The following is a 19,473-nucleotide window of genomic DNA, read 5'->3' as shown; positions in this document are numbered from 1 at the left end:
ATTTGCAAAGATGCCATTTAGCCTAGGTACAAAACGTACGGAATACCTAGTGATAAGTCTAACAGAATTGTCTAATAGAACAACCTCATTATTCCTATAGGAGGAAAGTAGATTAAATAAACTGCGGTTTATTCATACAGTAGAATTCTAGATAGCAATTAAAATGAATGATTTATGATTCACCTATATATCCATATGGCTCAGTCTTGAAAACATAGAATGAAAAAGGCAATTTATAAAATGCACATACAGTGTATTCTACATGTGAAAATTAAAAACATGCAAAACAATTGAATGTATAAAGCTATATCTGCATAAGATAAAGATTATCTCCAGGGAAGAAGGGATTGGAAAAGAATGGGAGAAGAGTGAGCTTTCTTTAAAAAATTTTAAGAGGTGGCAGACTAGTACCCTCAATTAAAAAAAATTAAGAGGGAAAAATTGTCTATGGTGATATTACATTCACTTTGCATAATGTGTACATTAATATATTAATATTTATATATTACCTTATTTTTAGTATTTGTATATGTGACATATTTTATAATTAAAAATTGAGGCAAGATTCAATGGCTCAAAACTATAATCCCAGCACTTTGGGAGGGCGAGGGGTGGACAGCTTGAGCTCAGGAGTTCTAGACCAGCCTGGGCAACATGGTAAAACCCTGTCTATACTAAAAATGTATAAACTGGCCGGGCATGGTGGGTGCCTACCTATAGTACCAGCTACTCGAGAGGCTGAGGCGGGAGGATGCCTTGAGCTCAGGAGGCAGAGGTCGTAGTGAGCCAAGATCGCATCACAGCACTCTGGCCTGGGCAAGAAAAGGAAGACCCTGTCTCAAAAAATAAATACGTAAAATAAAAATTGGAATGGAAATTTTATATGGGTTCAAGAAGGATTTCAATGAGATAACTCAAGACAGGATAACCAAATATAAAATAAGAAACTCCACTCCTTGGTTGAAATTTTACCACACAGAAAGGTGAAGTTAGACACATACTAATTTGCCTTTGTTTTGAGAGGTTTTAAGGTAATTATGAGGCCGAGCAAGCTATTTAACACTCTTGCCCCTTTTTTCTATTAGCTGAACTAGTAAGTCCCTTCCAGCTCTAGTGTTTTATGAGATCCTAGAACTCTAAGCACTTTGTGAGAGCCCAGAACTCACGTCAGCTTGCCAGGGGTGCCCTGCTCCTGGCAAAAGTTAAAGAGTTTATTTCTCTCAGAGATAATTAAGCCGAGAGGGCTCAGAATGCAGAGGACAATTTTAAGGAGGTAATAGAGATCTAGAGTTGGCAGACCAATTAGGAATCAGCTGGAGCAGTGAGAGGAGGAATGCCATGAATGTCATTGCTGCTGATAAGACAATGAGTGTTGTGCCCTCCTTGATAACAGCAATGTTCAGGTAACAAGTGTATGTACCTTGTTCTTAAGTGTTGAGCTATTTTGAATTCTACTTTAATATTTATCTCATTGGCTAGTAAAAATTAAATAATTAAAATATATACTATAAATTCAATGTTACATTTTTGAATGAATTATTATAATGGTATTATGGTTTTTTTTTTAAAGGAAAAAAGTCCTTTTTTGTTTGTTTTTGAGACATTGTCTTGCTTTGTCACCCAGACTAAAGTGCAGTGGTGCAATCTCGGCTCACTGCAACCTCCGCCTCCCAGGTTCAAGCAATTCTCCTGCCTCAGCCTCCCAAGTAGCTGGGACTACAGGCATGTGCCACCATGCCAGGCTATTTTTTTTGTATTTTTAATAGAGATGGGCTTTTACCGTATTGGCTGGTCTCAATCTCCTGACCCTGTGATCTACCCACCTCGCCCTCCCAAAGTGCTGGGATTACAGGCATGAGCCACTGTGTCCGGCCAGAGTCCTTATTTTTTAAAGATATGAATTGCAATATTTATAGATGAAATAATATGTCTGGAATTTGCTTTAAAATAATTCAGAGATGGAGGAAGACAGAGGAAGGTAAATTAAAGATCTGCCATGTGCTGCTAACTACCGAAGCTGAATGATGGGTATGTGGGGTTCATTATGTCACCCTCTGGACTTTTATGTTTGAAATTTTCCATAATAAAAAAGGTAGAAGAAAATAATAGTAAAATAAAATGCTTCAAAATTAGCTCCTTTTCTCAGTTATCCATGCCTGCAGAAATCCTACCCACTCTGACTCCAAGTGCCATTGCTTGCCTGGGGCATTTCCCCAATCTGTTTGCATGCCATCTGGTATGAATTGATTTGCTTGCTACACAATGACAAACTTTTAAACCAAGGTTGATGCTGATTTCTTCAAGATAGAATTCTAAGAAGTTTTCAAAGGAAATTGGAATTTTCCATTCTATTAGGAATGGAAATTATCACAGCCCCCTCACCAATACTAGACAGAGCAATAAAGCATTTCTTACGGAAAAACTGAATATCTATCTTTTTTTTTTTTTTTTTTTTTGAGATGTAGGCTCCATCTGTCACTCAGGCTGGAGTGCAGTGGTGCTATCTCGGCTCACTGCAACCTCCACCTCCCGGGTTCAAGCGGTTCTCCTGCCTCAGCATCCTCAGTGGTTGGGATTACAAGTGCATATCACCACGGCCAGTTAATTTTTTTGTATTTTTTGTAGAGATGGGGCTTCACCATGTTGGCCAGCCTGGTCTTGAATTCCTGACCTCAGATGATCCACCTGCCTCAGCCTCCCAACCTGCTGGGATTACAGGTGTGAGCCACCATGCCTGGCCTGACCTTACGTTTGTTAAGCATCTACAGTATGCCAGGTACTATTTTAGTATACTATTTTTTTATCTAATAAAACTTGAATTAATTAGAAATAGATATTATCTCCCTCTCAGAGAGGAGGAAGTTCACAAAAGGATAAATCCAAAGCTCATGTTCTTTTTATTGTGTAACTGTGTTCTGCATTCAGTGATATGAATGTCCACCTGGAGGCTTGTTAGAGTTGAAGAACCTCAGGTCCCACCCCAGTCCAACTGAATCAGAATCTGCAGTTTTTTTGTTTTTTTTAAAGACAGAGTCCTGCCGTGTCTTTAAAAAGCTGGATGCAGTGGCAGGACCTTGGCTCACTGCAACCAATCTCTACCTCCCAGGTTCAAGCAATTCTTCTGCCTCAGCCTCCTGAGTAGCTGTGACTACAGGTGTGTGCCACCATGCTGGGCTAATTTTTGTATTTTAGTAGAGATGGGATTTTGCTATGCTGGCCAGGCTGGTCTTGAACTCCTGGCCTCAAGTGATCCACCCACCTCAGCTTCCCAAAGGGCTGTGATTACAGGCATGAGCCACCACACCCAACCAGAATCTGCATTTTAATGAGGTTCCCAGGTATCTGTGTGCACACTTAAACCATTTAAAACTGAGAAACTGTGCACTACAAAGTAGCTTTATAAATTTATCTCAAAAATAACAATAAACATTTCTGCTAACATTTATTGAGTTCCCACTATGTGTGAGATTTGTGTGGTTGGTTGTTTATTCCTCAGAAGAACCCTATTAGAGCTGGAAACTGGCTTTAGCATTTAAGCAACTCCAGTGACACAGAGCTAACAAGTGGCAAGAATCTAACTCTGAACTCACCTTTGTCTGATTCTGGAGCACGGACTGTATAACCCATTGCCCTTATTACAAACATTAAATCCAAACATTTTGTTTCATCTAAATAATGCAAATTAACTGCCACGTTCCTCAATTTAAGGTTAACATAATTTGATTCAACACCTACCTTTGATGAGTACAGTCCAACTCAATATCATATTGCTGCTACTTTACATGAAACTTTAAACCATGAGTTCATACCGCCAATGTTTCCTAAACTCGAGCCAGTGTATCCAAATAAGAATACATCAAGGCTGGCATGGTGGCTCATGCCTACAATCGGGGCACTTTAAGAGGCCAAAGCAGGCAGATTACTTGAGCCCAGGAGTTCAAGACCAGTCTGGGCAACATGGTGAAACCCTCTCTACTAAAAATACAAAAATCAGTGGGATGTGGTGGGGCGTACCTGTATTCCCAGCCACTGTGGAGGCTGAGGTGGGAGGACTGTTGGAACTGGGAAGGTTGAGGCTGTGATGAGCCATGATTGTACCACTGCCTGATCTCAGCTCACGGCCTCCCAGGTTCAAGTGATCCTTGTGCCTCAGTCTCCTGAGTAGCTGGGACCACAGAAGCATGCCACCATGAGCAGCTAATTTTTGTATTTTTACTAAAGATGGGGTTTCACTATGTTGGCCAGGCTGGTCTCGAATTACTGGCCTCATGTGATGTGCCAGTCTCTGCCTCCCAAAGTACTGGGATTACAGGCATGAGCCACTGTGTCCAGCCTAAAATATATATTAAAAAGAAATACATACACGAAAACACACACACACACACACACACACACACACACACACACACAAAGAAATACATACATGAAAACACACACACACACACACACACAGAGTGCGAGTGAGAGAGCATGAGCAAGAGAGCGCGGCTGGGCGTGGTCGCTCACACCTGTAATCCCAGCACTTTGGGAGGCAGAGACTGGCATGTCACATGAGACCAGGAGTTCAAGACCAGCCTGGCCAACATGATGAAACCCTGTCTCTACTAAAAATACAAAAATTAGCTGGGCATGGTGGCGGGTGCCTATAGTCTCAGCTATTTGGTAGGCTGAGGCAGGAGAATCGCTTGAACCTGGAAGGTGGAGGTTAGAGTGAGCTGAGATAGCACCACCGCACTCTAGCCCGGGCAATGAGAACGAAACTCCATCTAAAAAAAAAAAAATGTGTGTGTGTGTGTGTGTGTGTATAAATTCTAGTAGCTTATCTGGATATTCCTCATTTACCAATAGGTGAACTGAATATAGGATGAAGTAGACCCCTCAAAACAATCCTGGATTTATTAAGGAAGGATCAGAAAACACAAAGTGCTTCTGGATTCCACTTTCACAATACTAGGCAACTTTAACTTTTTGTTTCCAGTAGTAAAAAGTTTAGGATCCTTACAGTCTCCTTCAATATCTTCAAATAAACAGCTTTTTAATATTATATGGTGTAAAAGAATGGATTCACTTTGCTTATAAAACAAATTCCCACTGCGCAAGTCTTTCATCCTCTTTCCCATGTGAGGAAAAAAGAAACACAATGTTTTGGTTGGTGGAGAATATCACAGACTGTAATTTGAGGCTTACTTTTAGGAAGAGCAACAAGAAGTCATAATTAGCTCTAGACTAAAGTAGACTAAATTGGTATGAATATGAAATCACCTACAGCTACAAAAGATAGCATATTTCTAAAAATAACAGAGAATTTTAATTTTTTCCCATTTTGCCTAACGCAGAGCCTCCAAAGAAGAAAAACTTAATTAACTTTGTGATCTAATGTTGACAGATCTCAGTCTATAACATTAGTTATTAAATATCTTCTCCTTTATGAAGCAAAAAGGGCCATAGAGTGTAACACTGGAAGTGTAAGAACGAACTGGCATTAAAATCACTGTCTCAAATAAAGGTAATGGACTTGAACTTCAGAGTATTTGATTACAAGAAAATTAGATCCTCCAAAAAAAACAATACATTAGTCAGTGGACCTTTTTCTTTCCTCTTTTCATTGACAAAGAATAGATTAAATAATGACAACTAAGCACCCTAAAAATCCTAACTGTTCAGTATTGAAAAATGTGTAAGTAGATCACTGAAGCACTTAGATGAAGAATGCCTCCAGCCTAAAAGGTAAGTCTCTGTTTTCCCTTTGCATCTCACTTATTGTCCACTCAAGCTGCTATGAATATGAGTTGATTTTATAGGTTACTGTCCTTCCATTCATCAACCACTTTCCAAGAATGAATATGACATTGTGGTGAGGAGCTCAGTCTGAAACGAAAGGCAGTTCCACTATTACCTTATCCTGGAATTAAAAAAAAAAATTCAGAGGGGGTTATTTCTCAATGATACATTTCTAAGCCATGAAAAACAATTTATTGTCCAGGCATGGTGACTCACGCCTGTAATCCCAGCACTTTGGGAGGCTGAGGTGGGTGTATCGCCTGAGGTCAGGAGCTCCAGACCAACCTGGCTAACATGGCAAAACCCTGTCTCTTGGCCGGGCGCGGTGGCTCAAGCCTGTAATCCCAGCACTTTGGGAGGCCGAGGCGGGTGGATCACGAGGTCAAGAGATGGAGACCATCCTGGTCAATATGGTGAAACCCCGTCTCTACTCAAAATACAAAAAGTAGCTGGGCATGGTGGCACATGCCTGTAATCCGAGCTACTCAGGAGGCTGAGGCAGGAGAATTGCCTGAACCCAGGAGGCGGAGGTTGCGGTGAGCCGAGATCGCGCCATTGCACTCCAGCCTGGGTAACAAGAGCGAAACTCCGTCTCAAAAAAAAAAAAAAAAAAAAACCCTTTCTCTACTAAAAACACAAAAAAATTAGCCGGGTATGGTGATGCATGCCTGTAATTCCAGTTACTCGGGAGGCTGAGGCAGGAGAATTGCCTGAACTTGGGAGGCGGAGGTTGCAGTGAGCTGAGACTGAGCCATTGCACTCCAGCCTGGATGACAAGAGTGACACTCCATCTTAAAACGAACAAAAAATTCCTTTGTAAAATTTAGTCCTAAAGTTTACTTGCGCATGCACACGTGCATGAATGTGCACACATCCAACACTTTTTTTTTTTTTTAAGAAAGCAGGGATTTCACATTAGATATAAAAATAAAAGAGTTTTGTTTGTTTTTGAGGTGGAGTCTCGCTTTGTCGCCCAGGCTGGAGTGCAGCGGTTTGATCTTGGCTCACTGCAGCCTCCGCCTCCCGGACTCAAGCAATTCTCCTGTCAAAGCCTCCCAAGTAGCTGGGATTAAAGGCATGCACCACCACATATGGCTAATTTTTGTATTGTTTGTAGAGATGGGGGGATTCACAATGTTGGCCAGGCTGGTCTTGAACTCCTGGCCACAAGTGAACTGCCCTCCTCTGCCTCCCAAAGTGCTGGGATTACAGGTGAAAGCCACCGTGCTTGGCCCTTTCTGGGGTTTTCTACAGAAAAAAAAAAAAAAAAAAAACCCACCAAGAGAACCTATTTCTATTTTCTCTTAGGTATTTCTCCATCTCTTTGTGCTAAGATATGATGTTCTGTGAAGTTTCACTTGATAAAAATACCTATGTGAGAAGCAAGAGAAAAGTTAGGTCTGTAATTAGAGGGGCTGGTGATTACAAAATGAATTAGATACCCATCATTTCATTCATTCTAAGGAGGTACTTAGAATGAGATAAACATGACTCAAAGGAAAGCAAATACAAGCAACTGTCGGTGTCGGCTCTGTCCAGCTGGGTCCCTGGTTGGGTCTGCTGGGAGAGATGGCAAGCAAGGACTCTGCCAATTCTAGCATCACCAGTTTGTCTCAAATGTCAGGAATGTTACAAAAAAAAAAAAAAGATTCATATATTGTGGAGAGGATGGGCCTATTTAAACTCTGAAGTCCTTAGTCCTTTTCAACACTATCATTTGAGTTGTTTATAGAGTCAAACTTTAAGAGTCCACTCATCTTGCTTATTTCCTTTTCCTTTTGATTTTGGCTTTTTAGCCAGCATTTGTATCAGCTGTGACTGCCAGCATTTGGCGCCACGGGTGAAGCAGGTTTTATCTGAAAACCTGCTGGTGGCAGCCTGTGGAACTGATACAATGGGAAGCAACCCATGTGGTAGCCGCCTTCTGGTTCCCAAACACAGAAGGAGGCAACCCCAAAAGAAAGAAGTGGTTCTGTAGCCCCCACCTCGAGACCTACAGAAAGCTCCCTGCCCAGTCAAACTAGTTTTCTGCAGAGCTCTTGTGTCTATCCAGTGATCACTTTTCTTTAGATAGAGAAATACCCAGTGGGACCTTGAGAAAGCTGATGAGTTGCGCCGGGCGCGGTGGCTCAAGCCTGTAATCCCAGCACTTTGGGAGGCCGAGGCGGGTGGATCACAAGGTCAAGAGATCGAGACCATCCTGTTCAACATGGTGAAACCCCGTCTCTACTAAAAATACAAAAAAGTAGCTGGGCATGGTGGCACGTGCCTGTAATCCAAGCTACTCAGGAGGCTGAGGCAGGAGAATTGCCTGAACCCAGGAGGCGGAGGTTGCAGTGAGCCGAGATCGTGCCATTGCACTCCAGCCTGGGTAACAAGAGCGAAACTCTGTCTCAAAAAAAAAAAAAAAAAAAAAAAAAAGAAAGCTGATGAGTTTGCAAAGGATGCTGATCGACAGAGAGAGAGGAGAGAAGAGAAGCGAGGAGAGAGGAGGAGCTGTCTCTCTTTTGGCTAGTGTTCCATTTCCCATCTACAGGCCCTGAGATTCAGCTGAATTAGAAACCAAACCAAAAGGAAGAGCCATCTGGGATATACCCAGGGAATCCCAGTAGGACCTGAGCACTTCCCAGATATAACATGGTAGTATTATTGATGAGCCTAAGGAAGCCATGGGCCTTCTGGGAAACATAAATCTCTATTTATATAACTTGGTAAAATAGGAAAGGAGTAGGGTGTGTAATATGCTTTTAAATGATTTATATTTTTAAAATGGTTAAGGCTGGGTGCGATGGCTCATGTCTATAATCCCAGTGCTTTGAGAGGCTGAGGCAGGAAGTTGGCTTGAACCCAGGAGTTTGAGACTGGCCTCGGCAACATAGTGAGACCTTGCCTCTACCAAAAATTTAAAATATTAGCCTGGGTAACAAAGCAAAACCTTGTCTCTATAAAAATTTGAAAATCAGATGGGCAAGGTGGCGTGCACCTGTAGTCCCAGTTACTCAGGAGGCTGAAGTGGAAGGATCACTTGAGTCCAGGAGGTTGAGGTTGCAGTGAGCTGAGATCAGCTTACCACATTCCAGCCTGGATGATAGAGTGAGACCTTGTCTCAAAAAAAAAAAAAAAAAAAAAAAAAAAAAAAAAAAAAAATTAGCTGGAACATGGTGGCACACAGGTATAGTCCTAGCTACTCAGGAGGCTGAGGCAGGAGGTTCACTTAAGCCCAGGGGTTCGAAGTTACAGTGAGCCCTGATTGTCCCACTTCACTCCAGCCTGAGCAACAGAGCAAAACCATGTCTCTAAATAAATTAAGTTAATGGTTAACCTATCATAAAAGAGAGCTCCTGCTTTCAAGTGCTGGAATGAAGAATTTTTATCCTCTTCTCTTACACACACACATACACACACACACCCAAGCACGTACACACACCCAAGCATGTGCACACACGCCCACACACATACCCCTCATTCTGAAATTTTGAAACACTGGTAACAAGGAGCAGATTCATTCATTTATTCATTTCTCAGCAAATCTTTACAGAAGGCCTGCTATGTTCCAGGTGCTAAGTGCTTGGGGTACATTACTAAAGAACATAAAGATCCTTGCCCTCACAGAGCTTGAGTTCTAATGAACAAGTAAATCCTATGCTGTTAGACAGTAATAGTGCTATGGAAAACAAAAAGGTGAGCAAGGTAAGGAGAATCTGGCATTTCAGAGGTGAAGGGCCAGGCTGCACTGTTAAATGGAGTGGTCAGGATAGACCTCACTGAGAAGCTGAGAACAGAGCATACACCGCAGGAGAAGAGGGAGTTGGCCAACAGGCTACCTGGGGAAAGACACTGTTGTGGACAGCTCCTCACTTCCTTCAAAGCAGAAAGAACAGCTAGAACAAAGGGCTCAAAGCAAAGGAACACACAACATATTCAAGAAATAGCAGCAGGCTCATGTGGCTGAAAGGGGGAAATTGAAGGGAAGAGTGGAACGGAGAAGGTCAGAGAGACAGTGGGGCCAGATCCTGCATGGCCTTATGGGTCATTGTAAGGTCTTTGGCTTTTCCTCCGAGTAAAATTAGGAGCCACTGTCGGGTTTTGAGCATAGAAGTGAAGTGGTCTCACTTATATTCTTTTTTTTTTTCTTTTTTTTTGAGACGGACTTTCGCTCTGTGCCAGGCTGTAGTGCTGTGGCACAATCTTGGCTCGCTGCAACCTTCGCTTCCTGGGTTCAAGCGATTCTCCTGCTTCAGCCTCCCAAGTCGCTGGGACTACAGGCTCGCGCCATCACACCCAAGTAGAGACGGGTTTCACCACGTTGGCCAGGATGGTCTCAATCTCTTGACCTCATAATCTGCCTGCCTCTGCCTCCCAAAGTGCTGGGATTACAGGCGTGAGTCACCGCACTCTCCCTCACTTGCTCCTATATTCTTAAAGGATAACTCTAGATGTCCTGCTGAAGAGTGTTTTACAGTCCTTCAGGCAAGAAATGATAGCTCACATCAAAGGGTGTCAGAGGCAGTGCAGTAATAAGTTGGATTGTGGGTATATTTTGAAGGTAGAGACAACAGGATTTCTCATGGTTTCAATGTGTGGTGTGAGAGAAATAGAAAGGTCAAGTATGAGGCCGGGCGCGGTGGCTCAAGCCTGTAATCCCAGCACTTTGGGAGGCCGAGGTGGGTTGATCACGAGGTCAAGAGATCGAGACCATCCTGGTCAACATGGTGAAAACCCGTCTCTACTAAAAATATAAAAAATTAGCTGGGCATGGTGGCACATGCCTGTAATCCCAGCTACCGAGGAGGCTGAGGCAGGAGAATTGCCTGAACCTAGGAGGCGGAGGTTGCGGTGAGCCGAGATCGTGCCATTGCACTCTAGCCTGGGTAACAAGAGCAAAACTCCATTTCAAAAAAAAAAAAAAAAAGGTCAAGCATGACTCAGATTTTGGGCCTAACCAACAAGGCAACAAGGAGTGGCGACCTATCAGGGAAGGCAATAGGTAGAAGACATGTTGTTCCTACAGAACAGAAGTTCAGTTTGGGGCATGCTGAGTTTGAGCTATCTATCAGACATTGAAGTGGAGATGTGGAATAGGCTGTTGGCTATATTAACTTGGAGTTCCAGATGGAGCTCTGGGCTGGAGCAATAAATTTAGAAGTCTTTATCATATAGATGGAATTTAAAGTAGCCAGACTGGATGACATCACCAAGGGAGTGAGTGCAGAGACAGAAGAGGAAAAAAGACTGAGTCCCGGGGTCCTTCAACATCAGCAGTCAGAAAAACGAGTAAGGAGAAAAGGAGGCTGAGAAAGAACAGCTATCAAGGGAGGAAAAAACACAAAGAGAACATGATGACCTGGCAGCCACATGAAGGATATCCAGAAGGAACGAGCAACTGTATCCCGTGTAATTGATAGGCGAAGAAAGACAAGGATAAAGAGTGTTCCATTGTACTGAGCAACAAGGGGGTCATTGACAAGGGTTAAGAGCAGTTTCTGTAGAGTCATGGGGGTAAAAACCTGATTGAATTGAGCCATAAGGGCAAGGGGAAATTTAAGATAGCCTAGAGAGACAATTCTTTTAAAGAGTTTTGCTGTTAAAGAAAGGAAACAGACCTGGTGTGGTAGCTCATGCTTGTAATCCCAGTACTCTGGGAGGCCAAATCACTTGTGGTCAGGAGTTCAAGACCTGCCTGGCCACCATGGTGAAACCCCGTCTCTAACACGAAAATTAGCCAGGTGTGGTGGTGTGCACCTGTAATCCCAGCTACACAGAAGGTTGAGGCAGAAGAACTGCTTGAACCCGGGAGGTAGAGGTTGCAGTGAGCCGAGATTGCACCACTGCACTCCAGCCTGGGTGACAGAGGAAGACCCTGTCTCAAAGAAAAGGAAAGAAATGTAGTAGTAGCTGGTGAAGGACTGGGGTTCAGAGAAATTTTTCTTTTTTTTCAAATTAGAGAATCAACAGTATGTTTGTACGTTAATGGCAATAATCTAGTGACGATAAAAAATGATTATATAGAGAAAGAGGGAATAGTTATTGGAATAATGTCCTTGAGTTGAGGATAGGAGATGGTTTCTAGTGCACAGAGAACGCATTAATGTAACAGTATGGATTATTCTTCCATACTTAACAGGAGGCAAGAGTATGAAAGTGCAAATACCTGAAGGGGGAAAGACGTGTTAGTGGGAATCTGTGGAAGTTGCAAGGGATTCTAATAAGGGGGGGAGAAAAGGGAACACATAACAAAGGTTTAGAAATCAGAATGGCTTTGGATTTCTCAATGGCAAAACTAGAGTGTAGCAGACAAGGGGGCCAAGGCCTTAAAAACCTAAGGGAAGACAGCTTGTAACCCAAGAATTCTACACTTAGCCAAACTATTATTAAGTGAAGGTAGATTAAATGCATTTTCAAACACAGGAGGTGTGCTAGATATCTTGTTTGCCTCTCAAGATCATTCTCTATTCCTACCTGTGCTCAGGGAGGCAGACCTGCATGGATTGCTTCACTTAGGTCTCCTGCCCTCTGGCTTCTGGTTGGCTTTGGTCAAAAGGCTTGGCAGGAGACCCTGGAGCAGAAAGAAAGAGATGGATACTGTGTTCTTCTACTGAAGACTATAGATCTTGGTGGGCAACCCTTTCTTACAAGCTGCATCTCTCTTTGGATTCTAGTAAACCCTCCTTCCTCTCTTCCTTTCAGGCCTAAGGCTTCCTGCTGCTGCTAGTCCTATCTCTTCACACTGTTCACACCTTTGTAAACAGTCCCTTCATTAAGCTTTCTTCTAGCACCCCCTTAAGAATGCCATTTTTCCTCTGGTTGACCTTGACTGGATACACAGGTCTCCAATGACTTACCCATGTATCTTTTTTTCATAAAACTATTGGAGGAAGTTCTCCACTAAAATGAGAAGAAAGAAGACGTGAGATTGAGGTAAACCCCTGAAAAATAGTGAAAGATCACAGGATGGCAGCAGTGTATTCAGTTTCAGAATAACCAACTCAGATTGGAGCAGGCCAGAAGGTTCTTCAAGGTGTCTCTAAGAATGCAAAATTGTTAGAATACCTAACAAGGAGTTTTACACAGCTGGGACAGGAATTCAAAACTCAACTAAAGACATGGAAATCTAAGCAAATGAAAAATAAGACGGTTATTACTTTTAGATGTAAGAAAAAATGAGCAATCATAGTATAGAAAATAGCTCAATTATAAAACAGCATTTATGCAACAAAAATTCCAAGGGACTGCTGAATTATTCCTTTTATAGACTTCCTTATAATATATAACTTCCCTATTTTTGTAATGTAGAGGTTTTCACAGAGGGTATTTACCAGAACAGCATCTGAAGTTACCAGGACATTTATTTTAACATGATTTGACTAGGTCATTTTACAGACTAGATAGTAAAAATCTCAGCTTATCTATAAACTTCTGATCTGTGTGACTGGGGTAGGTTACTTGATTTTGCTGACCCTTACAAAGTATGAGGATTGCAAATCACAACAAGCAGAGTGCCTGGTACATGGTAGGCATTCATAAACGACCAATTTTGTCAGCCGCATTAATGGAAGGAATGCTGAATAGGGATATTATAAAACCACAAGGAATACAACTTTGACCTCAACTTAGGTGGGTAGTTGATTATCCGGAAGTCATGAGGTGTTAGAAGCCTGGCACTATTATAAAAGTAAACACTTCTCAGACTAAGCAAGTATGATACGGAACTGACAACTCTGTAAATAAACAAAATCGAGGGGAAAATGCTCTGAGGAAGAAGATGACTGAAAGAATAGAGTACAGAGTAAACTGGCTTTCAGAAGGGCCAAGCAGTATACAGCTCTCCTTCAGAATGGTGACATAAAGACTCAGCTTCTCCTGGGGGGTCTCCATCCTGCTTGGTGCCACAGAACGTGTAGGACCACTCGGGAGGGTTCTGGTTCCTTTCCTAACTATATAAACAACAAAATCAAAAGTTTAATTTAATTTATGTACTTATTTAGTCACAGGGTCTTGCTCTGTCACCCAGGCTAGACTGCAGTGGCGTGATCGCAGTTCACTGCAGCCTTGACCTCCTGGGCTCAGATGATCCTCTTACCTCAGCCTCCCAAGGAGCTGTAACTATAGGCACACACCACAACGCCTGGCTAATTTTTTTGTATTTTGTTTTTTTGTAGAGCCGAGGTTTCACCATATTGCCCAGGCTGATCTCGAACTCCTGAGCTTAAGCAATCTGCCTGCATTGACCTCCCAAAGTGCTGGCATTACGGGCGATAAATAAAGCATTTTAGCTGCAAGAGTTCTTTAGGCCCATCACTTCTAGAGGTTGGTCAAATACTAATGGTTTGAAAGGTAAAGAAAGTCATTGATAACATGTGATGGGCACTTAAGATTTGCCAATCCTTTATTCTAAGCCATTTTACGTGAATTATCCCTTTTAATCTTCACAACTCTAGGTCCTTTTGCCCTCATTTGACAGATAAGGAAACAAACTCAGGAGGCTAAGTAAATTGCCTAAGATTACATAGCCAGTAAACTGGTAGAGCTAGATCTGAACTCAGATTTGCCAGCTTCCAAAGCCTTCCAGACTTCTAACTGTAATGCTAATATACAGCAAATAGTCTTTAGCTGTGGATTTTCTCACTAGCATAACAGCATTGATCAGGCCATATATTAGCAAGTGATTTTTCAAATAGGAAGTGATAATGTACAAAGGCCAGGCAATTTTAAGCAAATGCTTTTCCAGGTGTACTAGGATAGAGCCTTAAAACCACTGACTCCTTTTAACGTGGAGTTCAGATATTCAAATACGTTTACCCAGTAAAGTTCTCATAGAAAAGCTCTTTTAGGGGTAGGATAGGTCCGTCCTTATATGCCCCAGTGCCAACTGTGCTCAACATAGTACGTGTGGAATAAATGTCTGGTGACCGGTTAGAGGACCCGAGTAGTGGGTCTTTTCAAACCTCACATGGAGGATCTCATACAAAAACATCAAGAACAATTAAAACAAGCCCTGACAACAATTTTTTAAAATAACAGTCTATTTCCAGGGCAAACAATTACTTTGTCACGCCGCTCCTTAGGGGCTGGGAGACCCTGCTTCTGATGTGGGTCCAGGTTGAGGAACGCGTCGCCACTTTAGAACGCAAAAGTCCAGAAATCCGGGACCACAGCAATACTCCAGCCCAGGGTTGCAGAGCAGCCTCTTTCCCAGCCGGGCGACCCATTTCTATCTGCGCGCCGGCGAAGCGCCGGTGTGGGCGGGAACCGCTCGCAGCCAGAACAGTGGGTGGGCCCGCAATGACAGTGCAGCAATTCCGCGCCGGCTGCGGGGTTTGGAGACCTGTCTGAAGGGTGGGAGGGGGCACTTGTTTACCTGACACACCCAACCCCGCTGCTGCAGCCCAGCTGCGGATGAGCGGAAGAAAAGCACTTCAAAACGGTGAGATCAGTGGACTTCAGATGCAGCAGAACGGCCCACCCCTCCGCCCGCGCACGCGCACGCGCAGTCCCTCTGCGCTGGCCAGACAGCCGCGCACGCGCAACCCGTCCACACTCGCTCCGTCAGTCCCGGCCCAGCCCGGGGCCCCGCCCCGCTCCCGTGAGCTGAACGCCCCATATCCGGGTTCCCGCCGCCTCCACCGCTGCCGTCTCAGTCGCTTCGCACATTTAGTCTTGCCGGGAGTGGTGTGATTCCCGACCAAGATGGCGGCCGTGGGGAGAGTCGGCTCCTTCGGTTCTTCTCCGCCAGGATTGGGCTCGACTTACACGAGCGGCCCCTTGGCCAACGAGATAGCGTCGGGCAACGGTGGCGCCGCGGCAGGCGACGACGAGGACGGGCAGAACCTTTGGTAACGACCCCACCCCTCCTTCAGCCCCCGCTGGCTCTCCCGGCCTTGCGCGGACGCCTCGGGATTCCGTGCCCGCTGGAGCTCGGCGCCCGGCCCGGCCACTGCGTTCCCAGCAGCCCCATCCCCGGCGCGCCGAGACCGGGTCCATCCCTCCCGCGCTGTGGCTCTGGCCTCCAGCCCCGGCCTCACTGTGCGCCTTGCTCCCCGTTAGGTCCTGCATCCTCAGCGAGGTCTCCACCCGCTCGCGCTCCAAGCTCCCTGCGGGGAAGAACGTGCTGCTGCTGGGTAAGTGTTCCCCGCCTCGCCCCGCCCCGCCTCGCCTGGCCCCCAGCGGCCCGGGGTACCTCGTCCGCCGGGTAGCTCGCCGGTTCTCTTTGTGCGGACAGCCGGCCCCGCCCCGCCTCCCGACCAGTAGCGGACGGCTGGGGGAGAAGGGGAACCGGAGACCCTAGACCCGGGACCTGCGGGGACCTGCCCTCCCCCAGGTTCCTCCTCCTCGTCCCCGGATATGGGGTGGCCCTGTCAGCCTCCCCTGGGAAGGACAGAATACGATCGCTCATCTGAGGGATTCTGGTGGCCTTGGGTTTATCTAGAAAATGACAGTTTTTTTTTTTCATCACAAAAATTGGTAGCAGGAGGCTCTTTGCAAAAGCTCCAGCGCAAATGGCATGCCATTAATATTTAATAGCTGACCCTTTGTATAATTGACTGAGGAACTAGAACTGAGACCTGGCAGTAAATATTCTTGATTCAGCGTTCTCGGGTACAATGTGCTCGTGTTGCAGCTGCCTTAACTGTCACATATAATTCTGAAATTTGTAAAGGGCAGTAGAACACACCTTTCTAGTTAAGCCTCTTCAGCTAAATGGATGTAATAAGGAGAAATGGTCCAGTGTGTCGGTCCTCCTGATTGTTCTATATCTCCTGGGTTCTCTCTGCAAGATGTGTATTCTGTTTCTTTAGTGACTCTAGTAGTGGGGAGAGAGGACTGGGGGAGAACAATTTGCAGGTTCACATTTTTGTAGACTTAGCTCCTGAATCATTTATAGGAAAAATGTCTTCCATTTTCTTACATGCGAGATAAGTGAAGTTTGGCTTATACTATGATTAAGTTTAAAAACTTTGGTGTATTGACTCAATAGCAGAATTTTTTTTTTTTTTTTAAATATGTACATCTAAAAACAGGAAAGGAAACGAAGAAGTCAAATGCTACTTGATAGGCTGCATGGTTACATATGAATGTTTACATAGAAATAATTAGTTTTTTTGGTGGACTGCTGCCAAGCTAGAATATATGATTATTGATATTCTTTAAAGTTACATGGAACTAGTTGACAAATTAGTTTTTACCCTGGTTTTTAATGTGATTGAAAGCACCTGCTGCAGATTAACCTGGATTGAATCATCACCTTATCGCATACAAGCCCTATGATTTTAAGCAAGTTGCTTGACATCTATACACCTCAGTTTGTTCATCTTTAACATGGATGTTATAGAAATAATAATACGTGCCTCTAGGGTTGTGGAGGGGGATCAGATGAGATAATGTTTGTATACTGATAATGTTTGCAAGTGATAGTTTGTCATGCACTTATCTTAAACTGAATTAGAAAATATTTGTGATTAGAACTTTTTAAAAATTGAATTAGTGCCTATATAAGTGATATTAGTAGGGCAAAAATAAATTAGTGTCCAAAAGCAAAAAAAAAAATACATTTTTAATTTACTAATTTAAACAAATTACTACTAATTATTAAGCTAAAATGGATTTAAGATCATATGACCTCATTGAAACAGATTCTATTTTAATTACTTTAAGACTTATTTTCAAACACTACCATGGTAAAGGTGAGATTCAGTTGTTTTGTTTTCATTTTATACATTTCCTCCAGTTATTTCTGCACATTAAATATTGCATAGATGATTCTGTTTGTGGTAAAACGAAAGCAGCAGTTTTGTTCATTTTTTGGTATACTTAATTTGCACTGAGATTGTGCCTTTTTTTTTTTTTTAACTCTCCTTTGACACCGGGTCAGTGCTTGGGACTGAGTGTTCTTAGAGGTCCCAGCCTCCATATTTAGAATAGATTAAATTTCCTTTTTTTATAAGCTTAATAGTTCATAAAATTACATCTAGTATCAGGTAATATGAGCTTGAAATTTAATATTTTTCTTTCAGTACTATTGGGATTTTCATCAGAGTCCCTTTCAGCTGTGGAAGAAGCTAATAACTGATTTGGATACTGGTTATATAGAGTTAACTTTCTAAAATACCCCTGAAGATTTCTTAAAGACATTTTACCGTCACATATGGCAACATTCACTCTGTGCTAGTGGAAGAAGGAAATAAATAAGGATTGTGGTCATCTTTGTTAGGAGTTTGAAGGTGCCAGGCAGGAGGATGCTTGGCCCTGATATATCATTCATGAATGAAAGTGGTCTCTGGAATCTCTTATTTAAAAAACGAAATCTGGGTCCAGGCACAGTGGCCCATGCCTGTAATCTGAGCACTTTGGGAGGCTGAGGTAGCTTGAGCTCAGGAATTGGAGACGAGCCTAGGCAATATGTTGAAACACTGAATCTACAAAAAAATAAAAATATTAGCTGAGTATAATAGTTCATGCCTGCAGTCCCAGCTACTTAGGAGGCTGAGGTGGGGGGACAGCTTGAGCCCTGGAGGCAGAGGTTGCAGTGAGCTGAGATCGTGCTATTGCACTCCAGCCTGGATGACAGAGTGAGACCCTGTCTGAAATAATAAATAAATACAGTAAAAACCAAATCTGAGACTATGACAAAGCTTTACATTTTCAGAAACAACCTAGAACAGGAATGATATAGACCTAAGTATACGTAATCCTGGTCCCGAGCACAGTGCCTGGTTTTATAGCTAGGATTTCAGTGTAACTTTTTGATTTGCAGTCAGTGTGAATTAATAAAAAGTAGCTGGTCCTTTGTCAAGTCATTTAAGCCTCATCTTTCTCATCTGTAAATTAGGCTATTTGAATTTGGTGATCTCCAAAGCCTTGTCTGTTCTGACATTTTATAAATTTTCTTACTTTAATCTTGTGAGTTACTGAAGATTTTTAAAGAAATATTTTAAAGCATATTGAAGTTGGGTTTATTTAGATGTGGGTCATTTAATTACACCCAGGGAAGAAATGTAAAGTTGCTGTCTTGTTCCTTGAAGGTATTATTAGTTCATGGTAATTTGTAGCCAAAAAAGTCCCACAAATGCTGAACATCATCAATAAGTATATGTGAAAGTCTTTTTTTCCCCTTCAGGAACAAAACACTATTATGCTTGAGTTATTGCAAGTAGGAAACCTTAAGATATTCACAGTGGAATTCAGAGATCTGTTGAGAGAAGTAACTTGTAACTGGCAAGGGAGCATGTTTTCTATGTGAGGATTGGTTTTAAAAATAATGAGAATGGGCCGGGCGTGGTGGCTCACGCCTGTGATCCAAGCACTTTGGAGGCCAAGGCGGGCGGATCTGAGGTCGGGAGTTCAAGACCAGCCTGACCAACATGGTGAAACCCCGTCTTTAATAATAATAATAATAATAATAATGAGAATGTTCAGTGTAAAACGATTTTGTGAGGAGCTGAGATTAAAGATCATCAAGATTCCTTGACTTTTTGATGATTTTCAAATAATTAACATGAAATTATTTATTACTTGTTTATTATATGTGTCCTACTAAAAATATACCAAATATAAAGTATTTTGAGATTAAGGTGGCATATTGGCATCTTATGATAGGATCTGCAAACTCTTCTGTCAAGGGCCAGATTGTAAATAGTTTAGGCTTTGTAAGTCATATGGTCTCTGTAACTACTCAGTTCTGCTCTTGTGGTTCCA

The 19,473-nt window shown here is 42.9% G+C and overlaps 1 protein-coding gene and 1 long non-coding RNA gene across 3 annotated transcripts in view; one reads left to right on the top strand and one right to left on the bottom strand.

Moving 5' to 3' along the window:
• Nucleotides 1-15,269, bottom strand: part of LOC141585652 (uncharacterized) — a 28,880-nt gene extending 13,611 nt beyond the window's left edge. For both annotated transcript variants that reach the window (XR_012519254.1, XR_012519255.1), the window contains exon 1: nt 15,140-15,269. This is a non-coding gene — a long non-coding RNA (uncharacterized LOC141585652). The remainder of the gene's footprint in view (nt 1-15,139) is intronic.
• Nucleotides 15,270-15,364: 95 nt separating this feature from the next.
• Nucleotides 15,365-19,473, top strand: part of DYNC1LI1 (dynein cytoplasmic 1 light intermediate chain 1) — a 43,674-nt gene continuing 39,565 nt past the window's right edge. Inside the window, exons 1-2 of the mRNA XM_039461993.2 lie at nt 15,365-15,614; nt 15,826-15,899. Of these exons, the coding sequence (XP_039317927.1) occupies nt 15,469-15,614; nt 15,826-15,899 (220 nt within the window). The 5' untranslated portion in view covers nt 15,365-15,468. The remainder of the gene's footprint in view (nt 15,615-15,825; nt 15,900-19,473) is intronic.

The sequence above is a fragment of the Saimiri boliviensis genome, chromosome 9 (genome assembly GCF_048565385.1).
Source record: "Saimiri boliviensis isolate mSaiBol1 chromosome 9, mSaiBol1.pri, whole genome shotgun sequence".
NCBI lineage: Eukaryota > Metazoa > Chordata > Mammalia > Primates > Cebidae > Saimiri > Saimiri boliviensis.
This window is presented reverse-complemented; position numbering and strand designations above follow the sequence as displayed.